General features: G+C 33.0%; 1 protein-coding gene and 1 long non-coding RNA gene across 7 annotated transcripts; one reads left to right on the top strand and one right to left on the bottom strand.

The window, feature by feature from the left end:
• Positions 1-332: 332 nt before the first annotated feature.
• On the top strand, positions 333-10,855 carry LOC136228691 (uncharacterized). 6 transcript variants are annotated; one of them, XR_010688812.1, is made up of 7 exons: positions 333-531; positions 635-755; positions 2,264-2,311; positions 2,553-2,679; positions 4,352-4,427; positions 4,969-5,162; positions 9,825-10,855. It is a non-coding gene; the product is annotated as an uncharacterized lncRNA (long non-coding RNA). The 6 variants fall into 6 exon arrangements; XR_010688814.1 differs by lacking the exon at positions 9,825-10,855 and adding an exon at positions 4,607-4,646 and having other exon boundaries at positions 4,352-4,453; positions 4,969-5,377; XR_010688809.1 differs by lacking the exon at positions 9,825-10,855 and having other exon boundaries at positions 4,969-5,377.
• On the bottom strand, positions 5,431-8,686 carry LOC136228690 (probable esterase KAI2). The gene is made up of 2 exons (XM_066017142.1): positions 8,105-8,686; positions 5,431-6,095 (listed from the first exon to the last, which is right to left on the bottom strand). The coding sequence occupies exons 1-2, from the start codon at positions 8,470-8,472 to the stop codon at positions 5,645-5,647; spliced, it is 819 nt and encodes a 272-aa protein (XP_065873214.1). The 5' UTR covers positions 8,473-8,686; the 3' UTR covers positions 5,431-5,644.
• Positions 10,856-20,307: the final 9,452 nt, after the last annotated feature.

Genomic DNA, 20,307 nt, shown 5'->3' with positions numbered 1-20,307 from the left:
CAAAAATGACATATTTTAAGAACTACTAATATTCTAAGCAACTTTAATTCTTCAACTTTTTTATTTCGAGATTATTTAGATGATGTTTGGTAAAGAGAGAGAAAGTTAATGTTTAGAGAGAGAAAGTTCTAAAAAAGATGATTTTCTAAAATTGAAAATGTAGTTCCATAGAAAATATGACATTTAACAACTTTAATTCTTGAAAATTTTCATTTTCAAATCGTTAAAGATAGTTTTAATAGCATTATTAAAAGTGCGAAACCACGTGGGGGTTTGATTTGAACTTTCCCCTTTTTTTTTTTTCTTATGTTTCTCGCTGCCGAACTGTCATGTTTAGAACCCAGCCAGCCTTTTCAGAAAAAAAAACCCAGCCAGCAAATTGCTCGTCTTCGTTCTCTATTGATGTTGCCATTGGTTGGTATCGCTATTGTTGAAAATTGGGTTTGTCTCAGCTGCAGTCGTATTGAAGATTGGGATCGCTTATTGTGGTAGACCTTATTGGTTCATAATCAATACGTATAATTAACTCAGGTATGTTGCATTCAAATTATGGAGACTGGAAATGTTCAATATCTTCCTCTTTGCTTTTTATATGGTCTCATTGTAGTTTTTTCATCTTAATTTTATGTTTCAGATTTTGACAATACCGGAGCATCCTCTGCGCTGTGCCCTGGATATGCCGTCTAACCCGAATCTGTTGGCTGAGCCGCATTCTTTCTTAACTTTACTTTCTTTGTGATGAAAGAATCTCCCAGGTATGCCTTTCTATCGTAGTCGATCTATGTGCCAAACTTTCTTAATCTATCTGAGAGCTTTACTCAATCTTAAAGACTGCATCAGAATCAGAAGCATCCCCGAACCGATCACTTTGAATCGAGTGACTTTCGTTCCTATCTGTGAAACTTTGAAAGAAACATCATCTTCTACTGCATAGAGCTACAGAATGCGATTATAGTTGTTACACGTCCCTCTGGCAAGACGAGATTAAGCATCTGTGAGAGATTAGGTATAAAGGGATTAGATTAGCTGATATTTTTATAATTAAATGAATGTCAAGATGCCAGTAAGTTTGAAAGTTGAACTGTACTAGTTTAACTCAATCTTGTGCATTTTACAATGATTAATAGCCAACTGTTCATCACCTAGGGGTCAGTCTGAAATTATAAATTGATCACAATAGCTATGATTTCTTATTGTTTTAACTTTCTGGTGCCAGTGATTTATTGATAGTCCAATCCTACTAAATTCACGCGTCTGCAAGGTGCCCAAGAAATGGGGAACATTTTCTATTGAATATACCTTATCCATTAGAATGGTTTTTACCATATTCTGCTCCATTTGATAATTTAAGCATTTGACCAAGTAATGCATTTGCTCAAGGATTCATAACAAATTTGAAAGTGTTTTTACTTTTAACTCTTAGTTGTATTCAAGCAGAAACTTCATTCTACTTCCAGTTGATATGATTATTATTAACTCTCATTGAATTGTTTGTGATTACCTTAGGTTCAAAAGATACTATACATGAATTTTTTTTCTTCATTAACTTGCTATTAGAGTGTTACCTGATATTAGTGATGTTATTTTGACATGATTTTTGTTCAAATATTTTGACTTCATTAATAACAGTTACTAATTTTTAGCCCCTCATGCTTATCAAAAGGCAGTTGGTTACTGCAATGCTTCAACTGTTGAATTTATAGTTGACAGTCTCTCAGGCCAATTTTATTCTATGGAGATGAATACACGCCTTCATGTGCTTTCTATGCTCTTGTTCTGTAATCTGAAATTTTAACAATATCCTAATGCGGAGTAATTTCTTTTTCCTCTTTTGGAGGTTGAGCTTCCAGTGACATAGATGATTGTTAGTCAAGATCTTGTAGAATGAAAAATCCGTGTTGCAAATGGAGAACGCCTTCCAATTAGTCAGTCACAGGTTCCATTGTTGGGTAGGCCTGGGTCTGAATTATGAGCAGGTTTCAATTAAAATAGCAAGTTTTTCACTTCCAGAATAGGAGCTAATAGCTATTTCGAATGTGAGTAGTATGAATTGCAAATGGAGGCAGCCTTTTATAAATACAATTCGATGAATAAATGAGAATCTTGAAACACAGGCAGCCTTTTACACAAGACTGCTGAGAAACAACTCTAAAGAAGCTATTGGATATGTAGCTTCGGATGAACTGACATTGCAATTAGATGAATAAATGTTAGGAATATGAATTGCAAATGTAAACTTACATTTGAATCTATATTTTTGCAGATGAACCTTGAAGCTATTGGATATGTAGCTTCTGATGAACTTATTGAGGTAAGTTTCGCTCAAAAAATATATTTCAAAATGTATGGAACATTTCCGATACATATGTTCCAGTCTTTGTACGGAACCTTTCATTTTCGCATAGATCTTATTTCTTGGTATAGAATTTTATGCATCGATCACATTCTATCGGCTGCCTCTCCTATAAACTAAAAATACAATGCATTCCAAAAAGTTTGCATTTTTTAGATTGGATGTATTCTAGCATGCCTGATATTGTTTTTACCCACAGGTGACTCCCAAGGCTATTCGGTTAAGAAAAAGATACTTGAACGTCAATAAGAGAAAAACCATGAGTACGAGGTCAACGGAATAAAATGAAGTCTAACACAATTTTGTAACACCGTGGAATGCTGCAGGTACAAACTGTACTCATTTATAGTTATATTTTGATATCTTACTTTAGAAAAATATTCTTTGATAAATGTCGACAAGCTTACAATCGTTTACGAAACAAAAGGGCATATGATACGTTATACCATTGTGTTGTATCATAAATTAATCACCAAATTCTTTTGCTATCATCAATCATACAACAATTCTTGCTGGATATTTTGCCAATTGTTGATCATTGTGTAGTGATGAATGACAACTTCTAGATATGAATCAATATAGTTATGATTTAAAGTGGAATGAGTTTGATTGGTTAACTAAAGATATCAAGTTCGAGTTTTGGATACTTTTTTCTTGTATAATGAAATACTTATTTCAATTGTAGACAGTTATGTCGTTTGCTTTTCCTATCTTGTTGTGCAAAGCAGGTTGGGTCATGACTGTAGAATAAAAAGCATAATTTGCATGAGTTCTTTCTTCTTTCCATTCAATTTGAATTCTCTTGTTTAAAGATTTTGTAGAATAAGGCCAGTAAATTAGTGTTATTTTTCTTTTTTAGGCTCAATTTGGTAGCTTTCCTTTTTGTTATTTTTAGACGAAAATACCTACAACAATAACTAGAAAGAGAAAAAAACATGTAAAAGCAAAAGGAAAAAAAGTTCTTTGAAAAACAATAGGTGTTTGTTTTGCTGGAAATTCTTATCATTTTCTCTATTTGATTGTGAAATTTTTTACCTAAGAAAAAAGGAAATTATTTGGGATTTTCTTTAATGCCAAAGATAAGGACATGAAGAAGTTATTAGTATTATATTATCAATCTAATTAGTTGGTTTTTGTATTTGTAGGTTGAGATATTTCTTGTTAAAAACATAATTTCTTGATTTACCGGTATGAATTATAATGTGTTACTTTTTCTCTCGTATTTGTTGAAAATATACATTTCTTCTAATGTGTTACTTTTCTTTTCTCTTCATATAATCAGTTGTTCCATTGTTTATCCGTTTTCAATAGTTTTCTTTTTCTTATTTTCTTGAATTCATCATTGTTCACTTGATATATAATTATATAAAAATATTAGCTTGTTTTTAATAATAACATAATATTATACAGTCATTTATCCTTCGAAATAAACATGCCTATATTATGTGGAAAATGATCCCTGAAGTTACCTAAATATTGAGAAATAACAACTTGTTTTTTATTACATAAATACAAGAGACTAGAGTTACTACACATGAATTTGCATTGTCTAAAAGTATGCACTAATAATTCTTGAACCATTAATTTGTCAAAATCAATCTGAAGCAATAAGGTTCAAGTAAGCTGGCATGGTTACTGTCACTAGAAATACCGAAACAGAAGATAAAATGCATATCTATAAACTGAAACAGAAGATAAAATTCATACCTGTTAGGGTTTGATAATTTCTGGCCTACTATCATTCTACCATATCCGTATCATTTAATTAGCAATGTTCACTTACCACATATTGTAGATCAACATCTTCTCTACTATGACATTATCTTGCTGCATTTCCTAAAATAGCATTACTACTATGTAGTATGTTTTTGCTACTATCTTGTTTTTCTGATACAGACCTTTGATGTGCAGTTGATATACACTTCATTACAACTCCTACACAAGCCAGCCTATATATGTACTGTAGTATGTTTTTACATTAATGTTTTGGTTTATCAGCTGTCTCAATGTTGCTTGCTATGATTGGAAATGGACTTATGCTCCCACGTGCACTCTTTATTCAAGATTTAATGTGGTAGTGTTCCTAATCTAACCTTTTAGGTACATATTCTGTACTAAGTTGTATAATTCTAAATTTTTTGTTCTTGGTAAATATAAAGAACTGATCCCTTTTGTGTTAATGTTGATAATTCTTAATACTTTTGTTCTTTTACTCTTGAAATTGGAAACCTGTGACACCTTCCCCAACTCCAGCTTTCCTTGTGGGGGGTGATTTAGGAGCTGTTTTTGCATTGTAAGATAAGGAGTAATCATAAACTCTTCCTTAAATATAGTTGATTCTTAAATGGAACCATGACTCCAGCTTTCTTTTTAGTCCTCAAACTTCGCATTTTTACCGTTGAATTAGTTCAAATTAACTTGTTACGTGTTTCCGTTTGGCATCTGAACTTATACTTGGATCTACCAGCAAATAAATTGACAATTTTAAGTGTCTGATGGGTCGAACTATAAGTCGAGGATGCCAAACGACAAAACGCGGCAAGTGTACGTGTGCAATTATATATTAAACCTCATTCATTCTGTTCTGTGAATCCATCTTGTGTTTGAATTTGAAGGTTGGAAGTCCTGGTAATGGGACAGAAGGGGAGAAAAAATGATATAAGTTGCTGGCAAAGACCTGAAGACATGAGGTATTCAAGGCCAGTTTCATCTGGTGGAGGAGAAGCAACAAGGTTTTATAACTCATGTCATCTGGCTATAAAGATGAACTTGTCTGGGGAGGAACTTGGCTTTACCTTGCTACTATGAGGTAATCATAACTTGGGTTTGATAATATGCAATAATATTTTTGCTACTATGCTGCTGTTTTTACATTAATGTTTTCTTGTTGCACTGCTTGTTTGGTTTCTGAAATTGGTTGTTTGCTCAATTATGCATTTCATTCACTTGTGGGTGTGAAATTGCTTAGCTTGGTTTATTCTCAATAAAATTGTGACAAACTCAATATTTTTAAGATCTGGAAAATTCACAGCTACAACAGTAGTATGTATAATGTATTACCTCGGAAGTATGGTACTAAATCAATTTTTTGTCCCTTAATTATGCAATATAATAAACAAATCACCAAATAGTACATATATAAAGATAATTCAACATAAAAGGATTTGATACATATATTGTTCTGAGTCTGATACCTTAACAGTACTTACTGGACAAAAAGAAAGAAGAAATACATCAAGTCTAACCATACAAGTAGAAAAAACAACTTGAGTAGAGAAAAGTAGGAATGCATCATTTAGGTTGAGTGATATCAAGTGCTATATGCTTGAGAATGAGAGGGACAACAATACCAGGAGAGGATAGTTGAGGCAAGTGACCACTTGTAGGCATGAGTTCAATAACGGATGGTCCGCCAGAATTTTGATTCAGATATTCACAAACCATAGGGGGAACATTAGGGTCGTTTGAGCTTTGCAAAATATGCCAAGGGACTTTGACCATAGGTAGAATATGTCTCAGGTCGCTTGAGAACACAACTTGGGCATAACTCAAGGCTATGTCAGGTCTTATATTGAATAGGGTTCGTGAGAATTCTTGAACTGCCTCTGATTTCATGTCTCCACCTACTATCAATGGAGCATACCCTGAGCACCATGCTCTATAGTTCGAACGCATTCCTTCAAACATATCTTCTAGGTCTTCTTTCTCGAATCCTCCATTGTAATCTTTGTCATTCAATACCCTGCTTAATTCCACGAAAATACACATTGTAACTGGTTAGTGGTTACTGTTATATGTTTTTCAAATTAAGATGCAATTTTAACCTTATCATTTATTAAAATGCTTAATTCCATCAAAATACACATTCTAACTGGTTAGTGGTTACTTTTACAAGAATATGCTTTACATTTTCTAATTAAGTTGCAATTTTAACCTTGTCATTTTTACCCTGCTTAATTCCATTAAAATACACATTCTAACTGGTTAGTGGTTCCTGTTACATGAATACCCCTTACATTTACTAATTAAGATGGAGTTTTAACCTTGTCATTTTTATCCTTTTAAAAAAAATCAATCTGAAAACATAAAAAATTACTAATGAATTTCAATTTGTGGGTATATATTCACTTCAAAAATGTTAAAATTTGGTTAAGTTAAAAACAGGTGCCTAAAATTATACAATCAAAAATATTAACCCTATAATTTAACCTGCCCAAATACTGTATGTTAGGAGTATCTTTAACCATTAACTTAATATTCTTCAGGGTAAATAATTTATTAGTCCCTTACTTTTTATCTAATATACTGTTTAATCCCCTATTTTGAAAAACACATTATAAGGTTTCTAGCTTTTGCCAATATTAACCCTTTGGTCATTTTGTCTAGTTATTTTAGACTTGTAACGGTTATATTTTAGAATAAACAGATATATAAAATAACAGAGTAACTTGGTCAACTTGTATTGTACTGTGGTTTTCCTAAAAGCTAAGATATGTTCGATTAAAAATCTGAAAAAATAGAAAAAATGACCACATGGTTAATGTTGGCAAAAGATATGGACCTTAAAATGTGTTTTTCAAAATAGCGAACTAAACAATGTGTTAGATAAAAACTAGGGGACTAATAAATTATTTACCCTAGTATTTATCATCTCTAAGAGCATCTCCAACCTACCAAGGAGAGTTGATGCCAGCATCAAAATATATGCACATAAAAAATAATTGTTAGTTATAATATTCTTATAACCTTATCTATGAAATTTAAGTTTTGAGTTCAATCATAAAATCATATCTTTTAAACAAAGATCTGATATTATGATTTAACTCAAACCTTAATAAAGTTAAGGATTACTTATGGTAGTTGTTAAAATAATTTACAAAATCATGATCTTTTTGTAAACTATTTTCAATTTTAGGATAGTCAAAAGTCCGGATTTTACAAACTTAGACAGCCTAAAAATTGCAGAAAATCTGAAAAAAAAAACTCCTGCACAAATATTAAAATTAACACTTCTCTAAATAAGAGAACATATAAACCTGTTATCATGATTATTATTTTTTTCTTTTTTGAAGAATAATAATAAGAAGAAAACAACACTGTTATTAAACACAAGTGAGCCCATAATCAATATATTTTCATTCAAAAGAAGAATAGACATGGGAACAAATTTTCATATATATAATATTACAGTATAAAAATGCTAATAAACAAAGAAAGTATGTATTTGTCTAGGGTTGTCTCTTGATTATCAAACTGACACATAATTATTAAGAGGAAATGTCATGTATTACATAAAGAAAGGTATTTGTCCCTGACTTATAGTACGGGACCGAAATGTTTTTATTTAATTTTTTTCAGACTTTCTGCACTTTTTAGACTGTTTGGGTTTGTAAAACCCGGACTGAAGATTGAAAATAGTTTACAAAAAAATCATATAACTTTATAAATTGTCTTACAACTTTTATAAACTAATTCTTAACCCAACCTTGATACGTGTGATAAAATACAAGGGAAACTACTACTTTCTTTGCCAGGCACAAAGCACAGACCTTTAATCACAGAGTCATTTGATATATCTCCAGATTTGGATAAGTTTCTGCAAAGTGCCAACTCTAAATTCTTCCCAAGACAATCCATATACCCAACAATTTATAACTGTGTTGAGATTTTTCTTATTTTAGGTGATGGATATTTGAATTTTATTAAACGAACATAAACATAAAAGGAAGTAAAAGGTTAGATAAATGTTACCTAGGAGTAGCACAAAGAGTGATAAGTTTAGAGATAAGATCCGGCCGGGAAATAGAAGCAAGAGCACCAACCATGCTTTTGATGGAGTGACCAACAAAAACACAAGACTTCACCTCTAATTCTTCTAAGATAGCAAGCAAATCATAAACAAAACCTTCCATACTTGAATATCTTTCAAAATCATAATATTCTGGATTAGTGGTACCAGCACCCATATTATCATACAAAACAACTCTGTAATTTTGAAGCAAATATGGAACCATATATCTCCATATTGATTGATCAGTACCAAAGGCATGAGACAGAATTATCACTTGTTCTCCTGACCCCAAAATCCTAACATTGTGTGCCTCTCCCACTATTCCCATTTTTCTTTACTCTGGTTCTCTAACTCAAAACAATTTCTGCAATCTATTTATAGAAATTTCCTCCTGCCTCCTTCAAGGATTCATTTAATATATTTTTTTATTTTCAAACTATATCATTTACATTCTAGTGAAAGCAGTCTAAGGACGACAAAATTACATCCAGCACGGAATTGATATATAATTTTAGTGTGTCTAGCTCATTTTTTAGTTGACAAAAAACTAACACGCAAATTTTTTGGTTGAATTAGGGTTGATATGTTAACTCGAAAATAACACAATATAATACGAATATTTAAAATTATTATCATATCCTCTCAGGTTTTTGCATGTCAATTTAATTAATTAAGGTAATAAAATTACAATTATTACTTATAAACATGACTCGAACCTTCCATATTAGTATATGTGGCTTGTAAACACATTACACGAACCAAACATAATATATTAGCAGACTTTTAGATGGGCATGATTAACTTGCTAATCAAGAAACGACATAAAATATTAGAAGTATTACTATATCTTTCTATATTTTTAAATGTCACCATTAGCAATATATTGTAAAATTTCATATGACCTCAAAACACAACACGAAATTGACACTGATCCGATTCGGTTAAAACGATTATAACGTAATTCTTTTTTGAGTTGAGTTAAGGTTGACAATTTGATATAACACAATAATTGGCATGACACGAACATGACACACTTGGTAATTTTCATCCCTACAAAAGCCCCTCTTCCCCTCCTTGTGACAGGGGTCTCGAAAATTATTTTGAACCAAATTTCGAGGGCAGTCAGGGCTTCAGCCCCAGTTAGCGTCCCTTTGTACCTCCTAACTACATGTCTCTTCATGGAGATAATTTTGTTTGAGGTTTAGTCAGCAACCTCTCTGTCAGATAACTCGAGTTTCCAACCAAATTAAGCAGTCAAGTTTTTGTTTGAGATGTTAATAATCTTTATCTTGGATGATTGACCTATCATCTTTTAGGTTAAATTAATGATTCTTTGCTACAATAAGAGGTATAAAATATCAAGATAATAAATAATCTCCAGGTTTTCTTTATCAGTTAATTGTTTTTTTATATCAACGGTTAGTACAGATGATATCATAACTTTTAAACAAAGAGGTCAAATGTTTGAATATTTCCATCATGGTTTAGTAATATGATGGAATGGTAATGTGTTATATACAATTTTTAAGGAAAAATTCTTCCGGAGCAATACAGCTAAGCAATATATTAATACCATCAATTTTGCTTTCAAAAAAATATCATCAATTTGTGCTTCTTAATTATCAGATATTGATATGAATTTGACTTTTAACTATAAGTTTAAACTTTTGGTTCGAATAGTTCCATAACATGGTATCAGAGACCAAACGGTCAGGGATTCAAATCCTGACAACCTCATTAATTGGTGGGGCATTCTCGTATCAGACCTTAACTATAAGAGGTAATAAATAGTACTGTGTAGAAAAAAAATATAATAATAATTTGAAAAAATGAGAAAAAATACTTTTGGCAATTGGATCTGTTGAGTAAACAAGTATGTATGATTCAAGAGCAATTTTATTGTTATTTTGACAATAACCAACATTATGCTCAAAATGATAATATGATTGTATCTCTTAGTGTATATATATATAATTATATATATATATATGCTTAATACATCATTTGCCCTCTGAAATAGTCCAAAAAGCTTGATTGGTCCCTGAACTTGCATAAAATGTTCAGTTAGCTCACTGAACTTACATAAAATGTAATCAATTAATCACTCGGTTGTAAAAAAGTAAGTTAAATGCGGATTATATGTTGTACGTGCCTTAGAATGTTATTACATAATTTACAAAATAGATTAAAACATATTGAAAAGGAAGTTCTTACTTGTTCAATTATAAATTTTTTTTTTCCTCTAATATTAGAATCGCATATCCTGACCTTGATCGTTTTACTTTTTTAAGATGCGTGCAACACATCTTCTGCGTTGAACTTACTTTTTTACAACCGATTGATTATTTTATGCAAGTTTAGAGGCTATCGAGACACTTTGAAAATTCAGGGAACCAACCAAGCTTTTAGGACAAGTTCAGGGGACAAAATAATGTGTTAAGCCTCTCTATATATATTTCATGAGAACATGAATACATTTATATTGTTTTATGGCTATGAGATGCATGATAAGATGAACCGAGAAGTAGTTGCATTGGTAAAAGAAAATATCAAAGTTCATATAAAATCAAAATTGAAGTTTCCCATGAATGTCTTGGAAATAGGTGAATACTAGTAGTAGTGCTGCTTGTCATCAACTGTGAGTGAAAGAGTTTGACATGAGTGAAAGAGTTCAATATTCTGCCATGCTATGTCTAATGTCCCTATACTTAGATGTCTTGCGGAAGAAATGATGGAAATTATTCATTTAAAGATTACTATTTTGTTTGCTAATTTGATTTTATTTAATTTTATAATTTCTTCATAGAGATGGTAACTTATCCCTCAAGCCCTTCCAAGAGTCACCGAGTTGTATGTTTTTTCTTTTGTCTTTTCTGGTTTGCATTTTTATGTTAGCAGTGCCTTAATATAGCAAAAAAATTTTGTCTGGAGACTTTGACAAGACCACATATAAATCCTTTAAAACAATAGATTAATGGGTAAATGATTAAAGGGAGAAAGACTAAATTTAGTCCGAAGTGTAGATTTAACTTTAATTTATGAAATTGTATAAATATAGTCTTAATATTTCCAAGCAAGATCAAGTTTTCAAATCATTATTTTCAAATTTTCGATAACGTGTGGCTAAACTTAATCTTAATCTTGTTTGAAAACTTTAAGATTAAATTTACACCATTTCGTAGATCTGCACTTTTCTTAAAAGGTTAGTGCTAAATTAGATACTTATCCATAATTAAATCTACTGTATGTTTGCAAAATAGTTTTGAAGTTCACATTCTTGGTTCTCTTTGGGTATATATCATATGTTATCTTTTGGCTATCTTTTGTCTCTTTGTGTGAAAAGAGTATCGAGTCTTACCTATTAACTTCAAATTTTGGATTAAATGATATGTTTCTTTTTCATTGTATTATAACTTCCTAGGTCAAGAAATTCAAAATTTACTTCAATCCTCGTAATTCCATTTATAGTTAAATTTGAATGCGCAAAATTTGTTTTTGCTGGTTTATTTAAGATTAAATGATTTTTATATATAGTGATAAAATAGAAATTAGTATAGAGATGGAAACAGACACTCGAATACGTTATTTCTAAGAAAATATAAACGGATATGAAATGCAGAAATGCCATTAAAGAAGAGTTTTTGTGCAACATAGGTTTAAGCTAAGAGGTAAAACTCACAAATAACTTATTTTTTTTATTATCTCCAATGCATCCCCACCAAACAATTTAATAGGGAAGTCTTAAGACTCATATATATATAGTGTTAAAATTTCATTAACAAATAGAGTTGTCGGGATTTCAATTTTGACCACTTAATTTGTGAGGATCTTAGGCTCTGTTCTTTATCGCTGAAAAAAACAGAACTGAATTGAATTGAATTGAACTGAATTGAACTGAACTAAACTGAATTGAACTGAACTGAACTGAATACTGCTGAATACTGAACTGAATTTAACTGAATACTACTGAATACTGAATTTAACTGAATGCTACTGAACTTAACTGAATGCTACCGAACTTAACCGAACTTAACAATAATGATGATATTAGACTTTAAAATAATTTTCATGATAATATTGGACATTAATGAACTTATAATAATAATAATGGTTCTAATAAATTTAATAATATTAATAATAAATAAATATATTATTAAAGATAAAACTAAATTAAATATCAAATAAAAGCCCGGGATGATAAAATCTTGGCTCGATAAAAGCCTATGAAATTAAATAAAAATAAGTCTAATTTAAATTAAAAATACAAATTACATACAAACACAAATTTATATATAATTTAAAGTCTATGAATTAAATATAAATCTTCATATGAATACAAACTCTTAACTTTTTATTTTAATTAAGGGTTAAAGTGCAAAAATAACGTTTTGGGTCAGAAGTAATTTTACCCCTAACGTCTAAAATGGTGGAATTTTATCCATAATATTGATAAATTGGATAAATTTGAGAAATAATTCATAATATTGATGCAATTCCTAATTTTTAAATATGGATGCATACTTTAGTTTTATTTTTTTTATTAAACCATATATACTTTAATAAACTATCATTTCTTGACTTTTATCTAATTTATAGATAATGATAAACTATAAATAATAATAATAATAAATAATGATAAATTATAGATAAATAATAATAATAATTATAATAAATTATATATAAATAATGATAATATAATAAATAATGATAAATTACTGAATACTGAAACTGAATGCTGAAACTGGATGCTGAACTGAACTGAATTGAATTGAACTGAACTGATTGTTACTGAAATAACAATTAAGTGATAAAGAACAGGGCCTTATATGATTTCAAGGAACCATTAAATCCAACAACTTCAACTTAAATCAGGTAAGACTCAAAAATAAGATTTATTAGTATTATTTTTTTTTTTTTGATAAAAATTAGTATTATTTTTGAGAATTAGATGAAGTGTGAAAATGGATGAAATATTAAAAAGAAATTACAAAATTCATACAAGTAAATATAAGGTAGTAAATTGTTATGCAATAAAATAAAAGATCTATAATGTTTTAATAATTATAGGGAAAGATCCTAATATTTTATAAAAAGTGTAGATTTAATATTAACATATAAAATTTACCCTGTAATATAGGTACGATCAATTTTAGTTCTACTTCATCAAAAGTCTAAAAAGTTGGTTTGTTTGTTATTTAATTGTCACATCAGATCTTTTAACTAAATTTGTCAATACTTTCGTACAATTTTGATTGGTTATTTGTAACTATATTAGTAACACAATAAACATTTTAAACACTTTGAAAAAAAATCGTGATTAATTTATATGTGACAGACTTAGTTGTTTGCATTTTTAATATGTTTTTTTGTAACTGTGTTTTAACACTTTAAATATCTTAGATATAATTAATGTTTGGAAGGTCTAATATGACAGTTAAATAACAGACAACCTATCTTTTCAAATTTTTGAAAACGTAGTGTTAAAATTGATCTTGTTTGGAAACGTTAGAGTTAAATTTAAACCATTTTATACATTAAGGCAAATATATACTTCACCAAAAACATTAGAGTAAAATCTCACTTTTTATCACATAATTATAATACTGCTTTCATAGATATAGATGAGGTAAAAAGATAAAATATAAAAGAGAAGCACTCTAAAGAAATATTATGATGTATGAATATTATCATGTTCTTATGGATTGTACTATTCTTTTGGTTAATTTTGTGTACTTGGTATTAGAATTGTACTATTAATGTGGCTGAATTGTACTATACTAAAAAAACTCAGATAAAAGGGTGTTGTTAAACCCAGTCCCAATTTCCCACCCCTAGCCCCGTGAAAGGACGAAATTACCCTTTCATGGGTTTTGGGGTGGAAAAAGCTATTTTTTTTTGCTGTCTCGACACGCGGGCGTATGAACATCACGCCTCACCTCATGGTGGGGCGTATGAACATCACGCCTCACCGTGTGGTCGGACGTGGGACTATCACGTCCGACCACACGGTGTGGCGTGGGGCTGTCACGCCCGACCACACGGTGAGGCGTGGTAGACACACGCCCGTGTGTCGAGAGAGCAAAAAAATATCTTCTGTATCCCGTAAATAGGCCGTTAAACCCGTAAATAGTCCGTTAAGCCCGTAACTACATAAATGTACTTAACAAATAAAATTTAAAAACATAAAAATTAAAATAAACATTAATAAACATAAACATTTATAAACGTAAAAGAGTAAATTTAATATCTACAACAAAAAGTGTTTAAATGTATGAATGTCTACAACAAAAAATCAGCTCGCCCGACGCCACGCATCCATAAACTCATCCATCTCCCTCTTAATGCGTGGAACATCCTCGTCCGATCGGTGGGTAGCCGATAGTTGGGTGACACGCCACAACCAGCTAACCCACTGCAAAAAAAAAAGTAATAAATAAATATTAAAAATTAAACACATATAAACTAATATTAAATAATAATGAACTTACAAATTCGCTGTTGGCGCGAACATGCTGTACCGGTCCAGCATGTGGTGCATGAAGGAGATGGGGATGCGAATATCGCCTATACCAATCCATATAAGCAGGATCACAGACAGTGGGATCGTATCCAACTGGTCGGCATCTCCTCCGATCAATGCCCCGAGCCGATGGAAATCTCCGCCAGGTGTCCTCAACTGTGACTAAGGAATGCGTGAGCCTGTACGATAACGACTTCCATGGTCGTACTTCTTTATCAGGTCTAATACGCTCAGCTGGGATAGGCTGAGTATATCCGACCTGTCGCAACGCTCGATAGGGCATATACGGCTCGACGATGTCTCTACACCGTATCCAACCGGCGTAGGACACTCGAATTCGATCATCATCGGCGACAGGACCATAAGGCAACCACGTAACCTAAAAAAAAAGTAATACTCAATAAAAAATAATAATATACTATAAATAATACTTAAATTAATTCTAAAATTTATTAAAATACCTCTGCCGCCGTCATACGGTCCAGCTGCCCGCGTATGGTATCTAGTCGGGTGGTCGTCTTGCCTGGTACCCCGACCTCCCATCTCAGTGCACGAGCATGGTCAGCTGGGATCAAGTGAGCTCCTCTATGCGGCCGAAAAACCGGAAAATACTCATATATCCATGCCTGCAGTAGGGTCAAACATCCGCATATACCTGAATAGTCTCCTCTGCTCGCTATCCCCAGCTGCCGGTACAACATGGCTAGTGTAGCAGACCCCCATGATAGTCCAGCTGCCTCGCTGACACCGCTGTAAACCTCAGCAAGATGGGCCGGCTTAATCCTATCTCCACTCTTGTCAACAAACAGAGTGGATCCAAGCATAAGCCACATCCACGATGTGGCCCGAGTAGCGTCATCCCTACCCTCGGCGAGAAGCCCCTGTACAGCCCCAACAAATACACCTCCACCTGCCCATAAATGACTAGTCGGCAACAGAAGCTCAGCCTGACTCACCCCAAACATCATCATGCACATGGCATGAAGCGAGTCAGTAGGGGGAGACTCGGACACCATCGGACCGTCGATCGGGATCCGAAGAATCTGCCACACATCATGCAGCTGGATAGTCCTCCCCCCGAACGGCATGTGAAAGGAGTTCGTATCAGGCTGCCACCGCTCCACGAACGCAGTCAACAGCGGAGTGTCGAGGTTCCTGAACATGGCATGTGGAAGGTGGGACAAACCAGTCCTCACTAGCATCTCCCTCAGCTGTAAAATGACACATATACAATTTATACAATTACTGAATGTTTTTTATGTTTATAGTTAAAAATACAAATTACAATAAATGTTGACACACTATATTATTCTTACCTCGGTTGACGCACCAGAAAACCATTGACACAAATCTCGGCATGTTGCTGATCTGTTGTAGCATGTCAGAAACGACCGAATCTTTCCTCCCAACATCCGTGAGGCAACATGTCCTAGAAAACTAGGAATCACGGAACCATCAACCGGTGCAGTAACTACCCAGCTCTCGTCCTCACTAGCTTTGGGACGTTTGTTTGTCCCTGAAAATTATAAAATTATATTAAAATATCCTAAAAAATACTAAATTATATTAAAATTATACTAAATTATACTAAAATTATACTAAAAAATACTAAATTATACTAAAAAATACTAAATTATACTAAAAAAATACTAAATTATACTAAACTTATACTAAAAAAAATACTAAAAAATACTAAATTATACTAAATTTATACTAAAAAATACTAAATTATACTAAACTTATACTAAAAAATACTAAAAAATACTAAACTTATACTAAAAAATACTAAATTATACTAAACTTATACTAAAAAATACTAAATTATACTAAAAATACCTGTACTTGCAAAACGACCTCCTACGCGCTGGGTCGGCTGTCTCCCCGGGGTCGGCTGCTCATCGCTCTCCTCAACCTCGCGATCATGTGCAACTGCGGACTGTCGCACTGCCCGGGCTGCCACATCCAGGTAGTCTTGAAAAGAATCGTTATCGGGCTCTCTGTCATCAAAATCAGTCGCCCCCTCTGATCCATGAATATCGGCCTGATCCGCAATCGGCCCCCTCCTCACCTGCTCCGTCGCAGCCCCTCTCCGCCTACGACCAGATATATCTATACCACGCAATCTCGTATGACGTGGTGTATCATCCTCGTCGTCCATATCTAGACGACGAGCAGATGACGGGATGGATTTCCCACCCCTAGTAGGCCGCTCCGTCTACAAAAAAAAAAATTACACTAAATTAATAAAATTGTAAATAATGTAAATTATACTAAATTTATAAAATTATGCTAAAATACTACTAAATTAATAAAATTATAATAAATTATATTAAAGTTATACTCAATTTATACTAAATTATACTAAAATTACACTAAATTACTAAAATGTTTACTAAAATTAAACTAAAATTACACTAAATTACTAAAATTTTAAAAAATATTAATTTTTATATTAAAATTTATACTAAATGTTTACTAAAATTAAACTAAAATTACACTAAATTACTAAAATTTTAAAAAATATTAATTTTTATTAAAAAAACAACGTGGGCGTAAGGGAATCACGCCCGAACCACTGGTCGGGCGTATGCGCATCACGCCCTATCAGTGGTGTGGGCGTATGTGTATCACGCCCGATCAGTGGTTAGGGCATCACGCCCGACCAGTGGTTCGGGCATGTGGCTATCACGCCCGCACCACTGGTCGGGCGTGATACTCATACGCCCGAACCGCAGGTCGGGCGTGATTCTCATACGCCCGACTGCGATTCCGGCGAATTTTTAAAAACCACCAACAGATTCAATTCGATGCAAAAATCAACGAAATAAAGCGGTAAATCTTACCATTTTACTTTTCCTTTACGATTTCTATCACCATCCATGATTCGGTTCACTAATTTGTCCGGATTTGTGCAAAAATCGTATAGGCTTCTTGAGAGGTTTTGGGTTTTTTGAAATTTAGTGCAAAGGGTATTTCGGTCTATTCACGGGGCTAGAAGTATAAATTTGGGGCTGGGTTTAGTAAATCACTAAATCTTGATTGAGGTTGTGAAAGGTATTTAATTTATGAAAATTCAGTGATTCTATGAAACTTTCTTGGCTTTTCTTGCCAACTTATGATCATCAAATTTTTTGTTTTATTTTAGTTTTAGCATTTTTTAAGCTAACTTATGATCATCAGAAGTTTTAGTTTATTTTAGTTTTAGCTTCTTTTTTTTCCGAAACTGATACTATATCATGGTATCATTTGAACTAAAGGATTAAGCTGGTAATTAAGGTCCAATAATAAACTTTGTATTAATCTATGACAGTTTCAACGTTTAGCAATTAGTGTATTTATAAGTCTTATTGGTGATCAGAATGTTAGAGGTTCGAGCGTGATCAGAACATGAAATTACATATTAAAAAAAACTATTTTTCGTCGATTAGGATTGAAATTAGGGTAAATAAATTAGTCCCCTAGTTTTTACCTAACACACTGTTTAGTCTCCCTATTTTGAAAAACAAATTATAAGGTCCTTAGCTTTTGTCAATATTAACCCTTTAGTCCTTTTGTCTAATTTTTTTAGACTTGTAACCGTTATATTTTAGCATAAATAGACATATATAAAATAACAGAGTAGCATGATCAACTTGTATTGTACCGTGGTTGTCCTAAAAGCTAAGATATGTTCGGTTAAAAATCTAAAAAATAGATAAAAGTTCCACAGAGTTAATATTGGTAAAAGATAGGGACATTGAAATGTGTTTTTCAAAATAGAGGGACTAAACAGTGTGTTAGGTAAAAACTAGGGGACTAATAAATTATTTACCCTTGAAATTATATCAATCGTTAAACGTTAGATTTAAGATTGCATTGTTTTCTATGTGAATGCTAAATCCGCTCCTCTAATAACTATACGGTAAATTTGTACCTTATCACAATTTTTTCTGTCTTCTCTAGAAGAAATCGGCATTATTTTGTATTAAGTATTGTTAAGAAATCATTTGATCCAAAAGTTTAATTTAATAAGTATAAAAGGTTCAAGTTAACACATGTATGTGATAAATTACAAATTTCACCCTATATATGATTATTTTCAAGTTTCATTAACGAAAGATAAGTATTTTTTTCATTAATAGAAAAGTGAATTTTCACGTTTATTGTGGCAATAACACTAGAGGTCGGCGGGTGATTAGAACATAAAAATTGCACATTAAAAAAAAACCTCATTTTTCTTTAATGAGACTTTATAAATGTCAGAGTTAAAATTCTATGGTTTTCTATGTGGAGGTAAAATCTACTCTTTTTTTTTTTGAAAAGAATGAAATAATTATCATTGAAGATCAGCAACTAAAGTGTTACACAGAAAGGGAGGAGGTACAGACCACCACGTCCCTTGTCCAGACACAGAAACAGCTGCTCTAGCTAAAACATGAGCTGAGTGATTCGCTGAACGTTTCACAAAAACTACGCTACTGCGCATTATATCTCGTAAAAGAGATTTGCAATCAGAAATAATATGACCTGTCATTGAAGCATTTGTCGAATCCGCAAGAATCTCTCGGACTAGAAGCATGCAATCTGTTTCGATTATTACATCCGACCAGGTCATACTTTTAACCCAACTTAAGGCCTCCCGCATAGCAAGTGCTTTCGCCATGAATCCATCACTTGGACCACTCATCGGGCCGCATCTTCCTGCAATGAAGCTTCCCCGATCATCTCGAACCACCAGACTAAAGCCCAATCGTTGCGGAATCAGGGATGTCGCAGCGTCGACATTAACCTTAAGAGATCTAGTTTCGGGCGGGATCCAGCAAAGAGGAGGCGTGATATTTGCGTTTTGAGGGTGGCAAGCGATTACCTGAGCTTGCTTCCAACCCGTATGGAGTACTGTGGCTTCGTGGACACGATTGACAGCGGGTAACTCCACCCTGTTCCAGACCCAATCATTTCTGCTTATCCAGACGGACCAACACGTCATTGCAGCCACCTCAAGGTCCCATTGGTTAACCGTGTCATGAAGATTAGACCAGAATAAACGGAAGCTAGTAAAACCTCCACTGCGGTCTCCCAGAAGTGAATGATGCCAAAGTTCTTTTGCTTTTACACAACCAACCAGCGCATGAAAGGTATCCTCCACAAGGATTGAGCAACGTGGGCAGGCACTATCAATCTCAACACCCCTGCTTCGCAAAGCAGTCGTCGTTGGTAAGCAATCTACTAACGCTCTCCACACTAAGTTTTTAATTTTAGGTGGGATATATAAGTTCCACAGCCGATTCCAAGATGCCTCACCAAGTAACGGGTCATTCGGGGGCCGTCTTCGTATAAGCTGATAATATCCTGTTTTAACACTATACTGCCCAGATGTTTCAAGTTTCCAATACCACGAATCTGATTGGACTGATACCGGAATAGGGATTTGCATAATTAGGTTGGCATCTCGATCCTCAAAAATGTCATGCACCACACCAGGGTCCCACTGACCCGTATCGCCAGATTTTAGGCTAGAAACCGTAGATAATCGCAGTTCATCTCTGTAGCCGCTTATGATATACGGGTTCTCATCAGGTAACCAAGGAATATTCCAGATCCGGGTTTGCTCTCCAGAACCAATAGCCCGTCGAATACCAGACTGTAGCAAAGGCCGCGCAGCAA

Source organism: Euphorbia lathyris, chromosome 5 (assembly GCF_963576675.1).
Source record: "Euphorbia lathyris chromosome 5, ddEupLath1.1, whole genome shotgun sequence".
NCBI lineage: Eukaryota > Viridiplantae > Streptophyta > Magnoliopsida > Malpighiales > Euphorbiaceae > Euphorbia > Euphorbia lathyris.
Note: the sequence above shows the minus strand (reverse complement) of the source record. Positions and strands in the feature narration are given on the sequence as shown.